Source organism: Octopus bimaculoides, chromosome 1, assembly GCF_046866305.1.
Source record: "Octopus bimaculoides isolate indiv1 chromosome 1, ASM4686630v1, whole genome shotgun sequence".
In the NCBI taxonomy this organism is placed as follows: Eukaryota; Metazoa; Mollusca; class Cephalopoda; order Octopoda; family Octopodidae; genus Octopus; species Octopus bimaculoides.
In genome coordinates this window covers 66,236,408-66,261,911 of record NC_142928.1, presented here as the reverse complement: position 1 = coordinate 66,261,911, position 25,504 = coordinate 66,236,408, and the positions used below count along the sequence as shown (strand labels likewise).

At 33.6% G+C, this 25,504-nt stretch overlaps 1 protein-coding gene across 3 annotated transcripts in view; it reads left to right on the top strand.

The window, feature by feature from the left end:
* Nucleotides 1-25,504, top strand: part of LOC106870735 (prosaposin) — a 105,011-nt gene that overhangs the window by 79,078 nt on the left and 429 nt on the right. Inside the window, exons 14-26 of one of the 3 annotated variants that reach the window (XM_089351941.1) lie at nucleotides 719-820; nucleotides 1,757-1,840; nucleotides 3,833-3,895; nucleotides 5,558-5,617; nucleotides 8,340-8,570; nucleotides 9,354-9,519; nucleotides 10,989-11,152; nucleotides 12,144-12,203; nucleotides 13,839-13,892; nucleotides 14,023-14,173; nucleotides 17,771-17,907; nucleotides 20,101-20,178; nucleotides 23,057-23,140. In XM_089351941.1, the coding sequence (XP_089208067.1) occupies nucleotides 719-820; nucleotides 1,757-1,840; nucleotides 3,833-3,895; nucleotides 5,558-5,617; nucleotides 8,340-8,570; nucleotides 9,354-9,519; nucleotides 10,989-11,152; nucleotides 12,144-12,203; nucleotides 13,839-13,892; nucleotides 14,023-14,173; nucleotides 17,771-17,907; nucleotides 20,101-20,178; nucleotides 23,057-23,110 (1,404 nt within the window). In that variant the 3' untranslated portion in view covers nucleotides 23,111-23,140. Of the gene's footprint in view, nucleotides 1-718; nucleotides 821-1,756; nucleotides 1,841-3,832; nucleotides 3,896-5,557; nucleotides 5,618-8,339; nucleotides 8,571-9,353; nucleotides 9,520-10,988; nucleotides 11,153-12,143; nucleotides 12,204-13,838; nucleotides 13,893-14,022; nucleotides 14,174-17,770; nucleotides 17,908-20,100; nucleotides 20,179-23,047; nucleotides 23,141-25,504 lie in introns of all 3 variants that reach the window. The other 2 variants (XM_014916915.3, XM_014916924.3) reach the window with 2 other exon arrangements.

Here is a 25,504-nt window from a genome sequence, read left to right as displayed (position 1 = left end):
TTCCCAGTTTCTGTCCACTAAATTTCAGTCTCAAGGCGCTGGTCAATTTGTGGCCATTATCTATTATAGTCTCCACATAGTGGAACTGGACCCTCAACTATGTAGTTTCATAAACTTGTTAACCATATAGCCATGCTTAACATTAAGAAAAATATTTCATTATATGCTTTATAGTCTTTCATATTGAGTATTTTTATTTCATTACAAAAGTGGTCCGTGTTCAATTTGTGTTGGCATAAAGTATTCTGTTATGTGTATTTTGTAACAAAAAAATTAGGGCCAAGTAGGAGCTGGTATAATCCACATTGAGTCTAATATAGTATTTGTGGGCTGGTAGTATATTTTTCTTTCTGTTGACTGAATTCTGTAAGTGTTTGTGTTGCTTCCTTTATGGACTACTGTCTATAGTGTGAACATTGAAGATGTACACATCTGAAAAATTTTAGAATTTTTGTTTGCATTATGTTTCATAGTTGGATTTTATCAAATGATACCTTATGCCCTCACCTCTCACCACCAAAAAAGGGATGGTTAGAACACCACTTTAAACATGAACAATTGGCTTAGGTTTGTACATGATTGGCAGGTTTTAGCTTGAAATTATCAATGCTCTGGAACCATAACCAGTATCTTGCATTTAATCAAAATGGTTTTAAAGATGGGTTACTAGTTTTAACAACACAGCTTTATTTCTTTGTTTTTTTTTCTCCTATTTTAGAATAGCAGTGTTGTTTGTCATGACATTGGTGTGTGCAGTACCCAGATTCTTATTCAGGCTGTTGCTGATCATTTCAGCAAAATTAAATTTTCAAAAGTTAATGTAAGTATAAACAAAAAAATTTACTTTGAAAATTTAAAACTTTGTTTTATTTTTGGTTTTTCTTTACTTGTATTACAAGAGGTAAAGTATTAAGGTACTAGACTGAAGTCAATTAGTTATAGGTTCCAATCTTACCACAGCAAATGTATTATATGAGCAAACCCAGTTTACCTGAGAGAAATTGTTTCCACTCTTGCTTTATAATTTGTATTAGGAAAAGCACAAAACTTATGAGAAGAACAAAAATATGGTAGTAAAACAGTAAAAAAACATTCAGTTTCTCCTTTTTGTCAAATAAATTTGGGTAGTTTTACAATTCCTTTTTTCTTTTATTAATACTTTTGTTTTTCAACTGTTTAATATCAAGATGCTATATGCAAATTTCAAGTCTACACACTAAAAAATGTTAGATAAAATACTTATATACTCTTACTACTTCTCACCACTCAACGACAATAAGTAACACCTATTTTCCACTTGATTAGATCAAACCAAGTAGACTAGTATGATTTTAACTTTCTGCAGTTCCAGGCTTAATTCACCTGTGCAACTCTAGCTAGATATTGTGATTCTTAAGAGCATTGTACCTGTGTATTTGTATAATGTATACTTATATTTTTTTCTCCATATCAGCTGATTATTTTACATATGTAACTAACTTGATCAATGGCTTGACTGGCTTGAGATGATCAAGGACAGTGATATCAGACTGATTCCTTAGATTTAATTGTCAATAGACAAATTGGATAAGTTCTGTTGCCTTTTTGAACAATTAGAACATAAATGTAAACACACTTTCCTATGCCAGGTGTGCACAACAAATGTTTGACAAGATTATGGCCAAATCATAGATAATCAATCAAAATCTATTGATAGGTGATGTTCAATGACTTAACAATTTACCTAGCATTACTATATTTTTATTTTCCATTTCAGCCATTCCGTGAGGCTACTGAATGTGAAATGTGCAAAGTTTTGCTCAAAGAGCTGCATAATGTAGTTGAGGATAAGCATGTTCAGGTAGGTGTTTGTTTCATTTTAGTTTGGGAGAAAGAGCAATTCTTTTGTAACAGGGAAATAGTCAGATGACTTGACTCATTGTTACTGATGTTTATTTTGTTAATCTGATGGTGTGAAAGGCATATTTGGCCTGAACAAGATTTTAATTCAGAATAGAGTTACTAGATAGCCTATTCTGCATCTAACTATGCTGATTTCTCCACTCTGATAGCACTAAGTAATATCAACTTTCTTTCAAGTTGGAACAAGGCACTTGTTCCAGGGAAGAGCTTGCAGTTGCTTGAATCAACACTAGTGTATTACTGCTATTCATTTACTGGTTCTAGAGTAACAAAATGGTGTCTTCATGGTAGGAGATAAGGGGTTAAAGTATTAGAGGAACCAGAACAGATCAGAACAGGTTTCTCACTGAAGAAGTGGGTAGGAGTAAAGGTTGCAAAATTGTATGGAAGTGTGAGGGATGATTAGAAACGGGGAATGGGTGAGGGGGTGAATTGAATTAATGAAGAAGTGTTGAAGGATGATGATTAGGGATGGTAGGAAAGAGTATTGACAAGTTTAGAAATTGGATAAGGTTGAGGAATGGAAGTAGTGAATGATGGATAAGAATAGGGATGGCCAATGATACAAATGAGTTAAGGAGAGAGGGAGATGACATGTGGTTGGGGATGAAGCAGGCATTGTGCATAGTGAGAGAGATGTATGGTGGTGAAGGAAAAAGTTTGGTGGCTTAGGAGGGTGTCCAATGTAAAATATGGGTGGAGAGTACAGTATTAAGAATGAAGGAGGGATACCAAGTGGAATGGTTCCAGGTAGTAAGAAGAATAAGTGGCATCAGAGAAAATTTGGTGTAAAGTATGTAGTTCTGCTCACATTTAATTACAACAGCTGAGTCTATCTTAGCCAAAAATTTCTCAGTTGAAGTTTATTGAAATATTCTTTTTGAATTTTGATTTCTAAAATACCCCTTAGAGGATATTTTGTCTACTAATTGCATAGATAATCTTAGTTGATAAAAGTTTCTCCTCTATATTACATGTGTAAGACTCTATGCTTCCTCAATGTATTATCATATCAAGACAATAGGGTGTGATTATAAGGGAGAATTGACTATTATTTCTACTAGGTCAAGCAACCATGTAGAAATCCCTTCATGTGGCCCATATTTAAGTAGGTGTGATAAGTTGCTGAGATAGTAAGTTCAAAGTCAGAAATGTAGATGTTGCTGCTGCTGCTGCTACTACTACTACTACTACTACTACTACATAATAATAATAATAATAATAATAATAATAATAATAATATTATAGTATATCCTAGATAACTCAAGTTTCTAGGCTGTCTTGATTGAGAACTACAATGGTCAAGTGGACATCTTGTCTACTTGTAAAATATTTTTCCTAATTCATATCCAATGGATGCTTTATTGTGTACTTGAGTATTATATTTCATCCTTCATTTTAGTGTGACTAATTGTCAATCATTTCCAGAACTTGAATGAATATTGTAATGAAAGTAGTCAAAAAGTATTGTATAATTCTTTTTTGAAATAAGTTTTTCATTTGACATAGTGGAAATTTTCAGTTTACTGTAGAAGACCTGACTAAATGGCAGAATTTTTTTTCAGCTCTTTACAATCTGAGTTTAAATTTAACCAGTCTCTGATCTACCTTTAATCCCTTTGGGTTGGTAAATAGATACCACTAATTTTAGGTTAGTTCAGTTAAAAGTAGTATCTCTTAAAATAGAATTAAACAGTTATTTATTGTTGCTAAATTCATTTTGTTTATGGCCAAATGATTTAACTCATTGTCAGTGGTGCCAATTTTAATTTGAGGATGTGAAAGGTATTTGAACTCAATAGAAAATCACCAAATAGACTATTATTCAATAAAATGTTTATTAAAATGGTTATTTTTGAGACCTTTTCATTGATTGTTGCTCATTTTCCCAATTTATCAAAAAAATTTTATTGTTTTTGTTTTATTATAGGAACAAATCACAGATTTTATCAGTAATGAAGTTTGTTCAAGACTTGGAGATATGAAATCTTCTGTAAGTCAATTTATTCATTTCATATTTGTAATATTTCTCTTCACCTAGTAGATATCTTTTAATTTGATAGCTTGAAAGTAGTGTATGATTTATTATTAAATACTTACTAGTATGGATCAGTGAATTTTCTCAGCAGTTTAATTACAAGGTTATATTTTGAGTTTGGCTCAAGTGTATTCCACTTGTTCTGCAGTTTATTTGTAATAAACTTTGATATGAAATTATCTGGAAATAAGATAACATTTGTAAATATGATTTACAATATATTTGCTCTCTCTCTCTCATATGTGTACATATAAACAAACTTTTTTCTTTAGAAGCATCAAATGTGTACCATACAATACAAAGTAAGATTTTTGAATGCAGTACCACCATTAAAACAGTGAAAAAATTGGGTTTATTGCTGTTTTAACAGCAATACTGTGTTCAGAAATATCACTTTCTTCTCTGTATCATGCAATATACATTCAACACTTCTAAAAAAGAAAACAAATGTAAGTTTGTTTGTATGCACACGTGGTTGTTGCAGTTCAATAAGCTATTTAGCATTTAAAATTGGCAGAAATGTTGTCAGTGGACAATAGGCTTAATGGTAAAGCGCTCAGCCACTGTCTAAGGGGATGTGGGTTCAACTCCCATGGCTGTTGACAACTTTTTCCACCTTGTAATGGTATTAATACCTAATCTTTCTGATGTTTTAATGATACTGTGTTCAAAAATATCACTTTCATATATATTGTGGATTTTGTCAGCAATACTTGAGACCTGTTAGCAAAAGCAAATTAATTGTATAAAACAATTTTTCCGCTTAACTATATGATGAGGTTTACTTCATAATTAATATGTAAATATTCAAAGACTACCAAGTTATGCAAAGCACACATTTTGTATTCACTTTTGTAGATAAATAAAACTTGTATTGTCCTGCGAGCACATTCACTGTCACTTGCATACATTTTGATATGCTTTAAGATACTTATTAATAATATTACACTAAAACTGGCTGCTTTCATAACCTATATACATGCATAACTACAGCATTGTAATTGCTAATATTTTAAAATACAATATCAATTTAAAGGAGATTAAGTGAACTAAGAAAATCCCTCAATATCTGTAACACTGCATTAAAAAAATCATTTGGCATGGTCACATATTACACGAGAAAGATAAAATTGAGAAGGTGTATGATCTGGTTAGTAGAATCAAAAGTAAAATTATAGTAATGAGAAGTTCAATAACTGACCAAAATATATAAAACCTAGCCAAAATATCTTGAAGGAAACTTATCATCAGCACTATCACAGTTTTGTGAATGATTAATTCCTTGAATTAGCTTGTCTTGTTTCTGCTGTAGCATTTGTTGTCTCCATGTGTTTTGTTACTTTACTGTAAAAAAAGTTGACTTTGAATTAACAGGATGAAAATCTTTTTATTTTTTTAAAAATCGTACTGTGTTATGAAAACAGCCCTAAAAAATGTTACAATATGAATTACACTATAATGTTTCAATTACTCTGAAATTTGCATCTATAGGAATTTTGAACTTGTAAATCTAATTTTTAGTTTTCAATGTTCTTTTGATTAAGTTTTACTGTTTGTAATGGTATATTTTTGGATAAGCTTTTTCAATATTTTGTATGTTCTTTTCACTTTCTCTAGTGCTTGCAGCTTGTTATGGAATACAAACCCTTGATTATAAAATCAATTGAAAGTCTTTTGGTAAGTCTACAGAAAGACAAATGTTTTCTGATAACAATTTATGACATTTAAATACAATAGAAGCATATTAATTTTATTATGTGTGTGAAATTTGAGTATCTCCTCTTTTAAAATTTTCTTCAAATTTTGATGTGGTGTTTATTGCTAAACTGGTTGAGATAAATTTTTAAACATGATTCATTGATTTTGATACGGCAGAATATCAAAGTACATCTAATCTAAGCATGCAATGTAAAAGGGTAAAGGACCCTCTTCAATCATGAATGACCATGCACATCACTCTCCTCTCCATGCCAGTGGTCATAAAAGAAAGTTACCCTCAGAAGTTACTATCAAAAGTCCAGGCTAGTGTTTGCCACTCACCAGTGTAAGAATATCTCAGATGTTTCCAAGATAGCCAAAAAATGTCTATTGGCGCATGTTTTGGAAGACCCGCTACCAGCAGAACTGAGAAAAACATTGCAGATGTGTGTGCAGCTGAGGGGAAATCAGTGAATTATCAGAAAATATGCAGATAAATTATGGTTCGATCTCCTTGATTGTGTCGAGAACGATGAAAACTTTGTGTAGGCCTCTGAGCAGGTATTGCTAAGCATTTGGCAAAATTTCATGCAGATTCTCTGCTCAACTTTTTCTGTCATGATCAATGTGACAATCACACGCTACACACCTTCCTTTGAAGCCATGCTATAATCAGTGGAAGTTAGCTAGAACATTAAAACTTAGTGCGCATGCACAGCAGAGTTCAAGGTCAGTCTGTGCAAAGCGGCTTTACTCTGTGTGCTTTAGCTTCATTACTATGGCAACAGTCCAGATACTTATTGATGAGCCCTTGTGTGTGTGTGTGTGTGTGTGTGTGTGTGTGTATATATATATACATATATATATATATATTTATATAACTGTATATATAAATATAAAAATGGAACGAAAACACCATAGAGGACATTAAGACATTTGGACAGATAGATGATACAAAGGCAGACAAGAGAAACAACAATGAGAAGGACAGGCAAAAAAAGACGGGCCATTCGTGGCTTTCTTTCCTCAGTCAAGTTCCAGAAGTCATGACCATTTCGAGCAACACATGCACACATCTGAAAGTGGGCTTGCAAAGGCTATAGCACTGTTCTTATTCTTTGAACAAATTTTTAAAGAAAGGAACAAGATGGACCAATGGTCCATGATCAAGGCTGTAGTTAAACTCAATCATCTTGTTGCAAAGTGAACTACTTATATTCCTGTCGCTATAGATGCAGTCATGACATGACTGCATAATAAGCTTGTGTGTGTGTATGTATGTGTGTATTATATATATATATATATATATATATATATATTATAAATTAACTACCAACAAAAATAATTGGTAAGCTAACTCCTTTATTATTATTAATATATATATATATATATATATATATATATATATATATATGAAAATGAGTGAGAGAGATGCCTGTGTATTTGTCTTCCACCTCTGCTTGACAAAAGTCCTAGGGTCAATTTGTTCAGCTAAGCCCCGTAAAGCACTGCCCTAGCATGGCCACAGTCAAATGGATGAAACAAGTAAAATAAAAGATATCGTAGCACATTTCCTTTAATGGAAAACAGAAAAGATCAAAGTTAATTTCTTTAGTTTCAGGGTTATAGTTCTTGCCACAAATTCCCAATTAATTTACAGAAATATTAAGAATTTTTTTGCTCATTGTATTTACACTAGCAGTTAAATATTGATCAGTGTATGTGCTTTCATATAATTTGAAATGCTATCAAATGACTGTGTATGCAGTACTTAAAGGTCAATATGGAAACTAACAAAGTAGAATAAAGCTAGTCAAAACAGCCCTTAGTATTTTAACAATGCACTTCTGCCAGTGTCACACGAAATGTGCTTCTACTGGTGCCATGTAAAATGCACTCGTGTTGGTGCCCTGCAACATGCACTTGTGCCAGTGGCATGTAAGATGCACATGTGCCAGTGCCATGTCAGGTGTACTTGTGCTGGTGCCACATTGGCTGCACTCATGCTGGTGCCACATAAGGCGCAGTCGTGCTGGCATCACATAAAAGCACTCGTGCCAGTAGCACTAGAAAAGGCCTCCAGCTGTAGAAACCATGCCAAAAGAGACAATTGGAGCTCAAGCAGCTCTCCAGCTTCTGTCAAACTGTCCAACCCATATCAGCATGGAAAAACGTTAACTGATGATAATCATCCTGAAGAGTAATAGGATCTATTACAGCCAAGGGATAAATGTTAAGATTTCAATAACTGGAATACACTCATCTTTTATCTTTTGTTTCAACTATTGAACTGTGGCTATGTCCCCTTTGAAGAGTTTAGTTTCAACAGATCAACCCTAGTACTTACTTTTCAGTCTGGTACTTATACTATTGGTCCCTTTTCTGCTGAACCACTAACTTACAACGGCATTAACAAACAACACAGGCTGCCAGGCAGTGGTGGTGGGGGACACACATGCACATTTGGCAGGCTTCTTTCAATTTCCATCTACCAAATCTACTCACAAGGCTTTGGTCACCCCAGAGCTTAAGTAAATACTAGCCCAAGGTGCTTTGCAGTGAGCCAAGGCTGAGGATCAAACTTCTCAGCCACACTGGCACCTATATATTTGTTTTTCTACTTTGAATGCTGTGTTTGTTTTTTGTTTTTGTATTTAAAATTCTTTTTTTTTTAATAATACAAGCACTTTCTATTAATTAGGACCCTGTTGCTGGGTGTACTGCTGTTGGTATGTGTACAAAAGAGGATTCAGTAGTAGCTAAACCATCTTCAATGCCAATGGCCACTTTGTTGCCTGCACTTTTAGGACCATTTCAACGTGTTGGTCTTGTACTTCCCGAGAAACCTAAAGCTAAAGACAGTGAGAAATGTGCGTTATGCAAAGAGCTTGTAAAAGGTGTAGAAGATTACCTGATGAATGAAAATGTAGAGGTATGTATGACATTTTAGTTTTATTACCTTTAATCCTTTCTGTAATGAAGTACATGTATTTGCACTTGAGTTTTCTGACCAGGTGACACCAATTGCAAGCTGGTAGTCAAATGATAGCAGTTAATTGATTTGATGATGCAGGCAGACTTATGTACAGATGCTTATATATATATATATATATAAAAAGTTTGGGATTCAAGCGAATCGGGTACCTAAATAATAAAGCACCAAGTTTTTATCAAAGAAATAGCAATTTTGTACAAAACAAAATTTGAGGAACATATACGTACATTCTGAAGTACAAACTGATTAACATTCCAGTTGCATATATGATCACATGCACCTGACTGAATATATAATGATCCACAAGGCTGTACCTAGGAACACACACTGCACTTAAGACTCCAGATCCACGCTAATTGCAGGTTCCAAGTATTCACCTTATATATACTGCTATTGAAGCTGCAAAATTATCACAAAACTGTTACTCAGTTTCACATTCTCGTTTGTTGGACAGTTGTGATGTGTCTGACAAAGGGAAACGTGAAGCTTAATAGAGGATAGCAACCATTTAACTACATTGTTATTGGCACACACACCTGAAATTAAGAACCTTGCAAAGCAAATGGGTGATAAAGAATCCTAGCACAGTGTTGTGAAATACATCTCAGTTGCAACCTTTTTAAAAAGAAAAGTACATTGATATATTTTTGTAATTAGTTGCCAAAATGGAATTTAAGTATTTTGTTGTTGATGTTATTTTTTAATTTTCTCTTATTTCAGAAAAAAATTGCAAGTTTGCTTGATGAACTATGTAGGGCATTCCCTGATTCATACGAGAAAACTTGTAAGAATTTTATTGACAAATACACTGACGGTATAATATTTCTTCTTGTCAAAGAACTAAATCCTGATATTTTGTGTACATCAATTGATGCTTGTACCACAGGTAAAACATTCATTTATCTAATTTATTTGATATATCTGATAACATTTTTAGTGCATTCCACATGTTGCTAGTAGTGAGGGCCTTCTGAGTCTGTGTTTACAGGTAGCACCTGTATTCTAATCATTATGCTCTCTGTTTTTGAGATGTTCTTAGTTTCTTTGAAGTCACGCTGCACACTTCATTAGGTAACTTTTGGTTTAATGAGATGTGGTTTGATTCAAGCATATTCTGCAAAGTTGTCATTTATGTTGGTATGTATGTTTTGTATTTGATTGGAACAGAAACTAGTTAATGATTTTAGGATGATCTATCAGCAGTGTTTTGGTGTAATTTTAATGCATCTAGATATTAAAAAATTGTTGAATAGTTTCAAAAACTGCTTATTGGAACAGACTCCATCTATAAACATATAGAGGTGGACACATTCCTCTATCATCAGCACAATTTTAACATTCTCAATGTTATTATGTTGGCTGTATCAAAACCAGTTTCCTTTCATTTGTCAGCATTTCAGCCATGTGCCTTGTCGTCCTAACCATGTTAAACTACCTCTTTCTATTTTTTGGCCTGCTTATGTTTGTTTCAAAGTTACATTCCAGTACCATTGCACTAATAAAGTTTTTTGCTTATATATATAGCAACAGGGTGTCTATTTTGAAGACAGAGCCTAATTGTTGTGATAAAATTTCTAGGCTGAATTATTTTAGTTTAAAATTGTCTTCCACTATCTTTGCTAGATACAATCACCTACCTGATAATATCGGATCCTTAGTTTTTGGTAAGGCAGATAATTAAATAAAAAATACCAGCTTTCTACATAATCTGATTGTGGAAGTGAATAATCTTTGCTGTCTCAGTCTATCTAGATGGAAGCACCTGTTTAGTACTGAAAGTGAAGACAGTAATGCTATGATATTTGGAATGTAATGAGTGGATGAATTTGAGGAAGTTCTACTGCTGTTGTTAGATATAAGTGAATAAATAGCCACTGGTGACAGGACTCAAAACAGCTAGAGTAAGACGAGTGGAAAAAGTGACTAAGTATTAGATGTTAATCATTGTATATAAGAGGTTGGATCATATTAGTGTGGTCATGTATTGCAAAATATTAATACACACTGACAAGGGTACAGGTAATTTATAATCAACTAAGCTGTGAAGTTCAACTAAGATCAGAACATTGTCAAATATGCTCAATCATTAGAGAGCAACAAATGTGAAGATTATGCCGGCTGCATCTATAGAGACACTCATGTGTGTGTGTGTGTGTGTGGTTCTTTAGAATACTTCAACCATGAAGTGAAAATAGCATGTATGTTGTGAGATTTTAAACATAGATTGGGAGAAGAGGACATGGGTATGACTTGGCCTATTTCAAACTCTGCAGTTAAGTAAAATCCAGATATAACTTGAACATTTAAACTTTTAAGAATTTATTATAAAATTAGTTTTCCTTTTCTAATTCCAAGTAACTGTAAACAGTGCAAAATCCTATGATCCTGGATGCTCTTACTGCACCAAAATTGTTGATAAAGCTGCTGAATATATGCATATCCACCCTGACATGACTGAAAATGACTTAAAAGCATACATGTATAAGTTATGTGAAAATGGTGGTCAGTTTACAGTTATAGTAAGTTCATTTTACATTCATTTGCATTAACATTTTATTTTTATATTCTGACTAACTTGTAAGCAGCTGATAACACATAGCATTTAATAAACATTTCTAGTTTTAACTTTTCACCTTTAATTTGGGCATATTGTCCCAAGATTTAGGACTTTCAGCATAAGCATTTCATTGAAGGAAAATTGCTTGAAAGAGAAGCTGCTGCTGAACTAAGTTCAAATGACTTTGTAAAAATTCCTTTAGGGGCTATTTTTGTTTGAATGTTGGCCTTCAACTTGCTGGCATGGTTTTACTAATAATGATCTTAATGTATACAATGCTTAGTTGCATTACAACATTATTAAGTTATAATCATTTGAATACCGATGTGACTGAGCATTCTCTTGTCTCGGTTTTACTGATAGACCTGTTTGCCTTCCTTAATGGCAGTGTTCAACATAGTAATATGGCTGTGAAATGTTGCGTTGTGCTTGTTCTCAATTACATTCAATGTCCAAAAAGTTACATGGATTTGGATCTAGTAAGCTAGAAGGCCAGACTTCCTTGGAGTTTTATCTTCAAATAATCTTGTACATGCTTTGAAATGTATGCTTGGTGAAGAGTCTTAACCTCATTCAGATCATATTTAGTCATCTTCAGGATCAGAACTTTGAGTATGTTCGAATACTCAACTAAGACCTACTCTGAGGAAATGAGGTGACCACATGTTGATTGCTTGCAATAGCTTAAAATACCATCACCAAGGTTAGATCCTTACTTTGCAGGAACTTTAAGGTAACAGTTGCAAAAGGCATTGATTTAAAAATATCCATATATTATTTGACATCTTGCCAGCATTTAGAACCACATAGCAATATACAACAGCAAGTTTACAACATGTAAAACTATAAGCTTTTAAGCTACTACATTAGTAGAACTTGTATTGTAGTAAATTATGAATTATCTGTTTTTTGAAAGAAGTTTTTTCAGTTGTCATTTATTTTATTTCTTATAGTGTGAATCAGCTGTGGACAGATACAGCCAAAGTATCTACAATGCTTTGAAGAAAGGAGAGGTAAGTAAAATAACTTAGGTCGTTTTACTTTCAGGACATATTTTTAACTTTTAGCTCTGATATATCTGACACTAAGTTATAGCATGTTTGCTTTATCTGAGGTGTTTTTCAGTTTTTTTAGCTGAAGATCACCATTTTGGCAGCCAGAAGCTTTCATATCTTAACTCATTGCTACCCAAATATTTTCAACAGAAAATTAAAATTTTTGTGCGATTCATAACATGAAATAACCAAGTAAAATTTTCTATCATATATAAATATATATTTTCATTGAGCAACACAGCAGAAATAAACAATGGATGATTGCCTACTTAAGGTATCAGTCTTGCTTTATTAATGGATATATGTATAGATAGGATACCAATTAAAATACAATTTAATATAGTGATATAGCAGGTGGTATATCGGTTGCCCAGATTCAAAGGTTTAAGGGGGGGGGGTTAACATATGTTTCATCATGTCTTAGCAGAGGCTGCACAGTTGACATTAATAGAGAACAAATTGTGTTTTACATCTAAGCCATTATTTTATAGCTGAGTATTTCTAATTTTGCAGGCTTGTGATTGCTAGTGACATGTAAAAAGCACCCATGCTGGTGCTGAGTAAACAACACCTGTGCTGGTTCTATGTAAAAAACACCTTTGCTGGTGCCATGTAAAAGGTACCCAGTACACTCTGTAAAGTGGCTGACATTAGGAAGAGCATCCAGCTGTAGAAACCATGTCAAAACAGACATGGAACCCAGGTAGCTCTCCAGCTGGCTGGCTTCTGTCAAACCATCCAACTCATGTGAACATGAAAAATAGATGTTAAATGATGATTTGACTGGATTTATGTAAGCCACAATACATGTTCAAATACTTAATATATATTAGTATTGTCATACAACTGCATGCAAATTTCCATCAACTTGCAGTTTTAGCTTCAAAATTCTTATAACTTACATATTTCTTTCATCAATAAATCTGAAATTTAATAATAATGATAATGATGATGATGATAATGAGCTTATTGTATACAGTGCTCAGGTGCACTACAGCTTGATGGAAAAAGAGGGGATAGAGAGCAGACATATATATATATATATATATATATATATCAAGCAAAGAAAGCCGTGAAAGAAGTACATGCATAAAGATAAAGTGAACACAGCTGGTGCACAAGAACCCTATTTTATATATGAATTGTTCTGCTGCTATAGGGTGTCTTGTGTAATTGATTTTGAAATCTTAAACTAATAAAATCTAATATGATTAAAACAAAACTATTATTTTGAAAATATATAGCTCTGCAAAAATTTTGAGTCTATTGCATCTTGCATTCTTGTTTAATATAGAAAGAAATTTAATCTAGACATAACTTCAGTATCAATTCTTTCAATATATTAGCAAAATGTTACTTCAGCTTTGTTTTATACCTTCTGAAAATTTGAATGCAGTAATAGCATTGATTTGATATCACTAAATGAACTGTAAAATTGAAATAATTTACGGCATATAGTGTTGAAAAAAAAATTGATTTGTGTGTGCACATAAATATTTTTTAGTTAAATAGTTATTTATACTGAATGTATATAGTCCTTTAAATTTGTTTCTGATGTAATCCTATCATTTTTAATTTTAATCTTTTCTTCAGTCTTCCAAATCAATGTGTGCATCTTTAAATTTTTGCTCTGCTCCTGCACTTAAGGTAAGTTATGTTAGGTTTTCTGTTCAACTCTATTCCTGACATTTATATTCAGTATTCATTCCTTTTTCCCTATTAGCAAAAAGTCAGCTAGGAATAATGACTTTTTTTTTTTTTTTTTTTTTAATTTCAGCCTCAGACTGAGCACTTCTTTGTTGTGATGTGTGAGATTCTGAAAGCAACTGGTGTCAATGCTGAATGCAAAGACTTGGCTACTATTTCCAAAGAAATTCATGCTGGAATTAAAACTACATCCAAAGAGCTTAGTACCAAAACAGTAAAATGTAAGTTTAACTTCTTAAATATATATCAGTGAACCCTTGTTAAAGGATACTAACAGAAATGAAAGTTTCTGTTTTAGCCAATCACCCAAGTTATCAAGGTTACCAATGGTAGGAATTAGTACTGTATACTTACACACCATTGAAAGTATATGCACTACATGATAAATGTGATAAGCAGTAAGAGATTCACAGAAAATACTGTTTATTGTATGAACTATATAAAACCAGTATTTCATAAAACTATTTATGGTTTGACAGAAGCTAGTAAGGCCAACAGCTGCACCAGGCTACATTATCTGTTTTGGTATGGTTTCTATGGTTGGATGCCCTTTTTAATACCAACCACTTTAGTGTGTACTGGGTGCTTTTTACATAACATTAGCATAGGTGCAACTGGGAATGGGGGAATAGTAAGTGGGGTGGCTTTGTGCCAGTTGAAACATTAAAGGTGTGCTTTGTCTCCCCTGTGTTGTCCATCATTGTGGAGGTGCAATGTCCCAGTGGTTAGGGCAGCGGACTCGCAGTCATAGGATCGCGGTTTCTATTCCTAGACCGGGCATTGTAAGTGTTTATTGAGCGAAAACACCTAAAGCTTCACGAGGCTCCATAATTTCCATTTCCAAACTGGTTTGCATCTCTTTGTCCATCTAGTTAAAAGTCTGAAGTTACTGGCCACTTACAAACGTCTGTCTATTCCTGTTTCTGATAAGAATGTAGTCAATCTGGCTGGTTTCCTGAAGTTAATGTTGCAGACTAGCAAGTCATTTGCCCCACAGAACTTCAGGAACCTTGTTTCCTCCTCATTTCGAAATCCAAAGCTCAAACCTACATGTGCATCATAAAATCCATTAGGGTGTTATCCAACATCACTGTTGAAATCATCAGCTATGATAAGGTCATTATCTTTTGTTGTCAAAGTAATCTGCCAAAGGGACTCAGAGAAACAGTCCTTCTGTTCATCTGCTAGTCCAGCATGTGGAGTATATACATAGATGAATGTCACACTTACATTATACAGGACTATTCTTAACGTGATAATCATATCACATGCACTGACTATTTCAATCACATTATCTATCCAAAAGTATACTTCTCTGCCAAAAGTATACCCACACATCTAGCCCATCCCTTTCCAGAAGAAATTATATCTATGCACCTTGCCCACAAGCAGCTGGGCTGAGGCCCCCTATCATCATGCTTCTTGCATGCAGCAAACATCTACATTTTTCTGCTCAAGCATATCAAGTTTCACCAGACCTTTCATAGTCCTGACATTGATCATGGCTGTGCTATGTTTGTGAACTTCAGAAGAGTGAGAGCACATGCAGAAAATGTTTGATATCTGTGAAGAAGAGTACATTTTCAGGCATTTGCTAGGGGAAGTGGGTTAGTGAAAGCAGGTATAAGTATACACGTGTATTCTACTGTGTTTGGTCTCCCTCCAATCCCACAAAGCCTTCAGAGGTAAGCATCAGCAAACAATGGGACTAGGGTAGGTGTAGATAGGGCATTCATAAGACGCCAATCAACTACTGGTGATTTTGAAAGTAGGTGCACCTTTTAACACACTTTCTCTCATATATGCATATTTTTATATGGAATACATACGTGCTTAGACATGAAAGCATATATACATATATGTAATTGTAAATATAAGTAAACTATGTAAGCATTAAATATTGCCATACCTGTAGTAAATGACTGAACTGGGTGTGGTGGAAATGAGAATAGAAGGCATGATAACGTGACTTAGTATAACTTTGTGAACACAATTTAAACAGCATTACCTTAAAATAGCCATTTGTGTATTATACAAAATGTATAGAAAAGCATATTGCTGTGGTTTTTATCTCAAAGAAAACCTCTTTATAGACATTACCATCACCATTGTTTAATGTCTGCTTTCCATGTTGGCATGGGCTGGACGATTTGACAGGAGCTGGAGAGCTGCCCAGACTCCAATTGTCTGTATTGCAATAACAACTCATGGAAACATTAGGTGTATTTGATCCTTTTGGAGGCTTGTCAATAATGTGTAAGATGTTTGAACAAAGCTTTTGTCTTGATATTATAAGAAACTGAATAATATATTCACTGATATTACTGAATGCTTGCTGGGTTGTGAAAAAAAATTGAAGGCAATTCAAACAGTATTGAATTAAAATAACCATCTGTCATCTGTTCCATACTGACGTGGATTGGCATGGTTCCTACAGTTGGATGCCCTTCCTAATGCCAACCACTTTACTGTGTGTACTGAGTACTTTTCTCATGCCACTGGCACTATTGAGGTTACCATGTAGCTTGCAACTCAACAAACCCAAGGAGGAAGAACGTTACCTCTATATGCTTGATAGGGGTTGGTTATGATACGAGGGAAGTGGTTTGAGTAGAGCAGATTCTTGTTGTAGAGGAGCTACATGGTTCATGCTGGTAAAGTTTTTGTCTGAGAGAAAATCTCTTCAAAGAAAATTGCCAAGTAACACAACTGTGTTGTGTCCTATGTGATAGTTATTGACAGTGCAAACTGTGCTACCGTACTGAAACTACTAGTCTGATAAACATTACTCAATGATAAAGATATAAACTTTAGGCTATTTGAATTTGTCTTAAATTATAACTGAAACAGAATTTTTATTAAGGAAATCAGTTTCGGTTAATAAATTTTCTACAAATTTATGCATACAACTCCTCACCAGAAAAACATACTGTTTATTACATGAGGTTGTGACAATGACTAAGAAAGAATAAAGCTTATATAAGCAATAGGCTGAATATAGATACAAAGAAGCAAAGCAAGGTGAAGGAATTCAAATAGGTGAATTAAGAAACAAGTTACTTTGAGGGGGTGCTAGAAAGGAAGGGTATGTTTATTGAAATGGGTTATAAAAATGAATTACAAACAAGATGTGTACAGTTGGAATGCCTTTTGCCATGTTATTTCCTAATTGGTATCAGAAAAATTAGTTTCTTCCCTTATTATCCATGATTACATAATTGGGTGAGTTTAATATTTAATACATTTATCATCTTGGTGGCTGTGCAGTGCACACATTAATATTCATCATCATCATCATTTAACATCCGCTTTCCATGCTAGCATGGGTTGGACGATTTGACTGAGGACTGGTGAAACCAGATGGCTACACCAGGCTCCAATCTGATTTGGCAGTTTCTACAGCTGGATGCCCTTCCAAAACGCCAACCACTCAGAGAGTGTAGTGGGTGCTTTTACATGCCACCGGCACGAAGGCCAGTCAGGCGGTACTGGCAACGGCCACGCTCAAAATGGTGTATTTTATGTGCCACCTGCACAAGGATCAGTCCAGGGGCACTGGCAATGATCTCGCTCGAAAATCCTTACACAAGCTGAGTTTCGTGTCCAATGAAGGAGACGACGTTGGCATGGGTGCCAGTTGTCAAATTTAGTTCGATTCAAAAATAGTAACAGAAGGCAATCTTAAGTCATTTTCTTAACCTGGGTTTCATTCTGTTCAGCCAATATTTTAGCTTAACAAGGGTTCACAGTATTCCTATAAAATTTTCAATCACTGTTTCATTTTCGTTTTCATTCTTTTTCCTAACAATTATGAATAGCTTCCCCTATGTGTTATGCTTGTAAATTCCTGGTTAATAAAATAGAAGAGAAAATTGCTTCAAAGACTACAGAAGAAGAGATAAGGGAAATAGTTGACAAAATGTGTGATGAAATAAGTTCTGAATTCGAAAAAGAGGTAAGGCTGGATTTTCTAAATTTATTTTTGCGTTGAAACTGTTTAGTGGGAATACAAAGTTATTATTCCAATTCATTTCTCAAATAATTAGTTTAAAATTTGTGACACAATGTCCATTTAGATTTAATCCTAAAATCACTGAAAATGGAAATTCCCTTAAATATTTTTACTAATATATTTCTGTTAAAATAAATGGCTCTTGTTTCAGATATTTTTATAATAATGAAAAATTCTGTGAAATAACTTTATTAAGCTGGTGCTTGAAACATAAAAATAACATGTTTTGATCACACTAAAACAAGTATTTGTGTCCTAGAACCTGGTGTAGTCTCAGATGGGTTGGTATCAAAAGGGTTAAACAATTGTGAGGTTAACATTTTCATTATTAATGAGTATCTTCAAATTTTGTTCACTCATCTACCTCTCTAACACAGAACGACCAAAAAGATTTTATGATAAAAAATGAGTGGCATAGTACTTTAATATTACAGAAGTATTGAAGTAAGGAGTTGGACAAAATAATGGAAACACTTTAAAATTTCAAACAAATTTATTTTAATATGGGTAGGACCACCTTTGGCAGTAATTACAGGTTGAATTCTGCAAGGTATGGACTCGTACAAACTTTGAATTGTTTCCAAAGGAATTTTTGTCCATTATTCAGCTACAACAGTCTCCAGTTCTTGTAGTGATGATAGTGGAGGATATCGACTCCTTACTTGTTTTTCTAAAATGCCCCATAAATGGTCAATAATATTGAGATCTGGGGATTGTGGTGGCCAGATAAGATGTTCAACTTCACTAGAATGTTCCTTGTGCTATTCAGTAACAGCTTTAGTTGTGTGAATTGCTGCATTATCATCCTGAAAGATTGTGTTTCCCTCCGGAAAGAGTTCTGCAACCATAGGATGAATTTGATCACATAAAATGCTTAAATAGTCTTGACTATTAATTCTGCCATGAAGAGTAACCATTCGGCTGGTGGATTTCCAAAATATAGCCCCCCCTCCCCCAAATCATCACAGATCCTCCTCCATGTTTAACAGTTGGAAGAAGGCAGTCTGGGTCAAATGCTTCTTATGGCTGCCTCCACACATATACTCAGCTGGTGGTCAGAAATAAGGTAAAGGATGACTTGTCTGTGAAAATAACCTTCTTCCACTGCTCTAGGGAACAATTCTGTAGGTTTTTACTACACTCTAATGCATTGCAATGTTTGTTTTTGAAAGTAGTGGTTTTCTGATTGCAGCCCTCCTATAAAATCCAGCTTTGTGCAGCTCCCAGCGAACAGTTTTTGTGGAAACTGGGTTCTCGAGGTGGTCATTCAGCTCTGCAATAATTTTGGGAGCTGTACTTTTGTGGTCCTTTCTAACAATTTGCATAAGAATCCAATGGTTTTCTTCCTGAGTTTTGTTTCAACAAGGAGGTTTTTCCCACTTTTTCAAAGGCTGTCATTACTTTTGAGACAGTACTTCTTGATACACTAAGCATTTCGGCTATTTTCATTATGCTTGCACCAACAATTTGACCTCTTTAAAAGTTCAATTGATCTGTCATTTTAATTAACTTTTTCTGATGATATCTGAAAAGAAACAGCAATTTTAGCCAAACATATTGAGCAACACTAATAATAAATCAAAAAACATAAAAATAAACAAGCTTTTGACGGTTTTATAGATATTTCAAAATTATGATGCTAGTTTCCATTACTTTGTCCAAGCCCTGTAGCTCATTTGACATCTGTTATAATTCCAATCACAAACACACCAGTTTAATTTTACATTATAAAGTTTTCTTTTGTTTCTTTTGAAACATACTATTTCTCTATAAGATAGTTCTCTTATCCATAATATAGGCGGGCCCTCTTTCTAGTCAAGATGCTTAGAGAAGTCCATGTTAGATCTTCAGCCAAACATAGAAATATGACAAAATATGTATTCAGATTTATGCTACATGGAAGTAAACTGATCCATTTTTTTTTTCTTTTTGCTTTTGTTTGTTTAATATTTCTTTTGCAAGAAAGTTTTTCATGGAGTTGTGAAAGTTTATGCATTTCCTGGAACAGAATGTTTATTTCCTAGCAAATCCTTTCCAAGCCTGTTCATATTGGTTTCACATATGCCATTGAATCCTGTAAAAAAAATGATCAAAATGAAGCTAATTTCATTAAATTACAAATCATTTGTTTTGTAGTGTAATGCTCTCATGAATTATGAAGATGACTTGATAAAGCTTTTAGAGGAACATTTTACTGCAGAGAAAATTTGTGAAGTAAGTACAAAACTTTACACTTCTTGTTTGACATTTATCTTTTACAGCCATTATCATCCCTTTTTCTTGTTTTTCCATGCATGCATGGATTGAATGAGTGTTTTCTTGCACATCATCTCTCTATTTGTCATCTCTTGTTAGATTCAATATCTTTAGATCAGTTTTTACTACTTTTAGTTATGTCTTCCACTTTCACATGTTCCACCTTTGATCACTTGGCAATTCTTTACCCTACTATCCACATCATATGTCCATACTAGTGTAATCTCCACTCTTGCACATACGTTTGATTTCTCTTTTACCTAGTTATTCTCTCAGCTCATTGTCTTCCATAGTTCATGAAGACTAACATTACACATCTAGTAGAGCATGCTCATCTCTCATCTCTGTCTTTCACACCTTCTCCATGTTTAGTACCCAAGTTTTGCTGCCATGCAACATTGCATTTCATACACATGCAACCTACAATCAAGCTATGATTGGAGAGAGGAGCAGATGTCAACTCGGGATTTGTGGTTGTTTTCGGACAATTCATGAGGCACCCATTTTCCAAGTTTAGGAACCTTTCCAAGTTTTTGAAAATGATGAACAGTTGTATAGTTTGAACTAAGCTTTATTGCCAATTCTTCAACTGATAATGCAGGATTTTCTTCAAGTAATGTCTGAAGGAGCTTATCATCAAACTCAACTGAGTGTATGTTTCGAGTCGCTTCGGCTGCAGAGTTCCCTTTTTTGTACTCATAAAGCATTATGTGCTTCAAATTCTCTTTGGATATTTCCATGGTAAAAAGGGTTTTTATCAAAGAAATTTTAATTCTATTATTCTGTAAAATAATATTTAATTAGTTTAAATGTACACAAATGCCTAAAAATAATTTTTAATTCCATTAAACATTCTAAAATACTATTAAATTTCATTCAATTTTAAAAAAGGTAAAGTCTGACAGAACTTATAAGATGACCTGATATACATATGTATGTATGTATGTATATATATATGTGTGTGTGTATGTATGTATGTGTGTGTATGTGTGTGTGTGTGTATGTGTGTATATAGTTCTATATTTTAATTTTTTTGAATAATGAAGTTAAGGCTATATGATATTTTGAATTCTTTCATTCTTGTGAACATTTTACTGAACGGTAGAGCTAAGTCGTCTTTGATCTGTAGATAATGTGAATTGTTTTGAGAAATCTCCTGCCTGTAGAATAGGATGTAAAATAGTTCTCAGCATGGTATCAGTTTTCTCTAATCTTGAAACTTCATGAAATCTATTTATGCATTCCCTCTGTTCTGCTTCATATATTGCAATTGTGACATTTACAGCTTTTACTAATTACTACAGTTTTCATTCCTGCTAATTACTCTAAAATTTCAGTAATTAACTTTCTTCCTAATTAATTGAGCTATGACCCTTTCTGCACCTTGCATCACCTGGTCCAACAATTTAATACCCCTGTAATTATTTCTGTCTAGGGTATCACCTTTGCCTTTATAGCAGTTGACTATAATGCTACTACACCAGTCATTGGGTATAACTCCCTTGTGGACAACCTGATTAACTATATGATTGACCAAGTTTTATCCCATTCCACCAGAGATTTTAAGCATCATAGCATTGATTCCTGATAGGCCAGACGTTTTCCCTGTCTTCATATCCTCAATTGCTTTATTTAAGCTACTATTGATTCGAATATCCCGCCCCTCTGTTGGGTCCACATTGGACATTCTCCCCATCCCATGCATTCTCTGCATTTAGCAGCCTTTCATACAATGAAGAAAGTCAGCTGTGTAAGTTTCATTTGTTTGCTATCTTCTGTGAAAGGGATGTCTCAGCTGCTTGTTTGAAATGCTCAGGGGAACTATTTCCTTCTCATTTGATCAATGAAAGTTTGGAAAAGTAGACATTAAAATGATTTTATTTATATGTATGTGGAAGGAGGATGTTAAACGAGGGCATGGCGTTAGGAAGGGCATCCAGCTGTAGAAACTCTGCCAAATCAGACTGGAGCCTGGTGTTGCCATCCGGTTTCACCAGTCCTCAGTCAAATCGTCCAACCCATGCTAGCATGGAAAGCGGACGTTAAACGATGATGATGATGATGATGATGATTATATGTAATATACATATATATGCACGCAAACACATTTGGAAGGTATCTTGATTGTTTTGTAATACCTAGTTTATTGCTTTACACATTGAGTTAAATCTTATGAGATGCTTTATTTGGCTTTTCATCCTTTTTGTTTTTAATTAAAACAAATACTAATGTTGTAGGACCAGCGAAAGGAGAAAAATGTGATGACAAAAGAACTAAGGTTAAGTGAACTGGCTTACAACAAAATAGGCTTTATGTATACCAAATAGATAGATCATTAGTTCATGAGTCAATGAGTCTCTATGCAATTGTTTGACATCATAGTATTAAAATCAAATCTCTCTAAAATCACACCTTAATGTCTTATGAAAGCAGAAAGAATAAGATAATTTAGTCCTAGATGTGACTGAATAAAGACAGCAAGACAGCATGATTACAGTAGGAATGCTTTTGATCATGATCAGACATATGCTGGTTTAGGTCTGATCTGGGGTTAAGTAACAGATCCTTTCTTTATAATTAAGATCAATGATCAAGTTGTTACAGTTTTGACTGATTTGAAATTTACATTGAAATTTTGTTATATTATCCAATAATTAGGTCTTTTTTTATTATAATTAAAATTTCCCTTTATTGAATACATCTTGATTAAATTTTATTCTTTCCCTGGTTTCTCCTCTTTTCTGCTTATAATCCCATTGATGCTAGTTAATGTTTTCACATTTTAATAAGCATGTTTTACTTCTTTTTACCCTTGCATCTTCTGAAGCAATTGCAGCTTTGCTCTGATTCCCATACCTTGTATTACAAACCCAAAATGATTATTGTCTAAAAGCTAACCACAGCTACAAGATTTTTCAAGGTTAGTAAACGTGGCTCTTCTACAGTCATCTCAGCTAATAAATGAAAACTGGGAAAATGCATTTTTTTTTTTTTTTTTTCAGTTATGTGTATGAAAATTGGATTTTAAATGTCTCATTTCCATTTTTTTTTCTTAAATAATACTAATCTTGAATTGACATGCATGCATAAATGTTTTGTGTGTGTGTGTGGTGCATGAAGCTTTGATATTTCTTAATGTTTTATATTTATCTTATTTATATTTTTTAAGCCAAAACATTGCAAGTTAGAAATAATACAAGTTGATAGTTAAACTACAAGATGCAAGTTCAAATTATTGACTTGAATTATTTCTTATAACTTGCATTGTTTTAGCTTAAAAAAAACTTAAGCATATATATACATGCACACACACACTGGGTTGGGCAAGAGTCACCTGACGTTAAACATAAATCATGCAATTAAATGGTTTTTATTTACTAACTGATTGAATTTAATAAAAGTATCTAAATATGAAACAAAACATCAGGAAAATTGTTCAAACTGAAGTCCTTGTAAACATTCATAATTGGAATGGATAAATAAAATTGAATATCAAGTATTTATGGAATTTTGATTTACTGTCAGGTGTCTTTTGGCCAACCCTATATATATATATATAAGCTTGTGTATGCGGATATGTTACTTATACATTTGAAAATGTAGTTGCTGATTTTGACATATGGGCTATCGAAAGATTCAGTAATCTTTTGGCTACCAAATAAACTTTTTCATTTACATATTTTCTGCATTCTCTCAACAACCAGCTATAGTTATTTCAAAAAGCTACAAGCTCCCAATGTTTCACTTTTAATTTTTTGGAACGTGGAGAAATTTCTTCAGAAATAATGTTGTTTACCTGTTGTTTCTAGCATGTCCGGTTTTCTGGTGGTGGTCTGGCATTTTTTACATCTATTTCAGTACAATTCTACACATGCGTGAAACATCAGACGGAAGTGAAACATTGGAAGGTTTTAGCTTTTTGAAAGTGGGTAGGTGATGGGTGGGTATGGTGGGGGAAGGGGCATTGAGTGTTTCTTAAAGAAAAATTAAATTTTAAAAATTAATTTCCCAGATTTGTTATCTCTATATTTTTCTACATAAATAAAAAAAAAAATTTTTTTAATTTGAAAATACGTTACAAATTAAGATATTGCAGTGGGGACAAGGAGGAATTAAAATTTTGTAAAGGTAATTTCTGGTGAAAATTATATTGACCCCCTTTTTACAATAAAACAATGCATGAAAGTGCTTTCTGTTCTTAAGAAGGATCACAAACCATGTAAACCCATGCAAATTGTACCCTCCCCCTTCACTTTTAAACAAACCAATAACTTCCATTATGCCAGTAATCCAGTTCACTGATTCCAGCTGTGCTGGTTGTGCCCATAAAGGAACAAATAATACTGTGTGGCTGTAAATCATAACACCTAAGCAACACCAGGATGCATTGCTAGTCTATGTATGTATGTATATATATATATATATATATATATAATATGTGTGTGTGTGTGTGTATATCCAGGCTACATGTTTCCTAGCTGGCAAATCTTCAGAAGTAATAATTACTTGAGGGGTACTCCACCAGGTACTCATCAAGCTGAGGATACCTTAGTTATATGAAGGTTACATTGTCATTAAGGAATCCAAAGTTAACTTATAAATTACATCTCAAGCAAGTTAACTTGGGATTTCTTACAAAATTTAAACATTACATTTTTCTGTTCTAGCAAATGTAGAATTTATTGAAAATCCCAAATGCTAGAACTTGCTGGTCACTTGTTAATAAGTAAAAACTCTTTTTGATATATCTCAAAGCAATTTCAACATATCATTTATTTTATAGAAATATTGATGTCACCTAATGCTACATCACAGGTATTAATATTTGGCAAGTGTATATTTAGGAATACTTTTATTTGTCTGTAATGAGAGAGAATAGGAGTCCACAAAGTCTTGAGTAAGAATGAAATTCCAGTAGGATAGTTCTTCAGGGTTAAGAGACTGTAAAGATGACAAGAGATAAATGTATAAAATGAGTTTGAATTGAAGTGAAGCACAGTTACTAAGTTCAAAGATGCCCAGGTAGAAAGAAACACTTTGTGCCAGTGAGTTAGTGGTGTTAATAAATTAACAAGTGAAGCCTTACTTATCAGTCAGCTGACTTTTTAATTTTTAGTTGGTAGTGAAGATGTTTGTACATTTACTTGTTATAACATGTAGCACTCAGGTGTGCTTTTCTCTTCAGTGAATGATACACTTCTCACCTACAATTTCTACCAATACTTACATTTATTTTCACCCTGTTTTAATTGATGAATTCTTGTTTTATTTATAAATATATAGT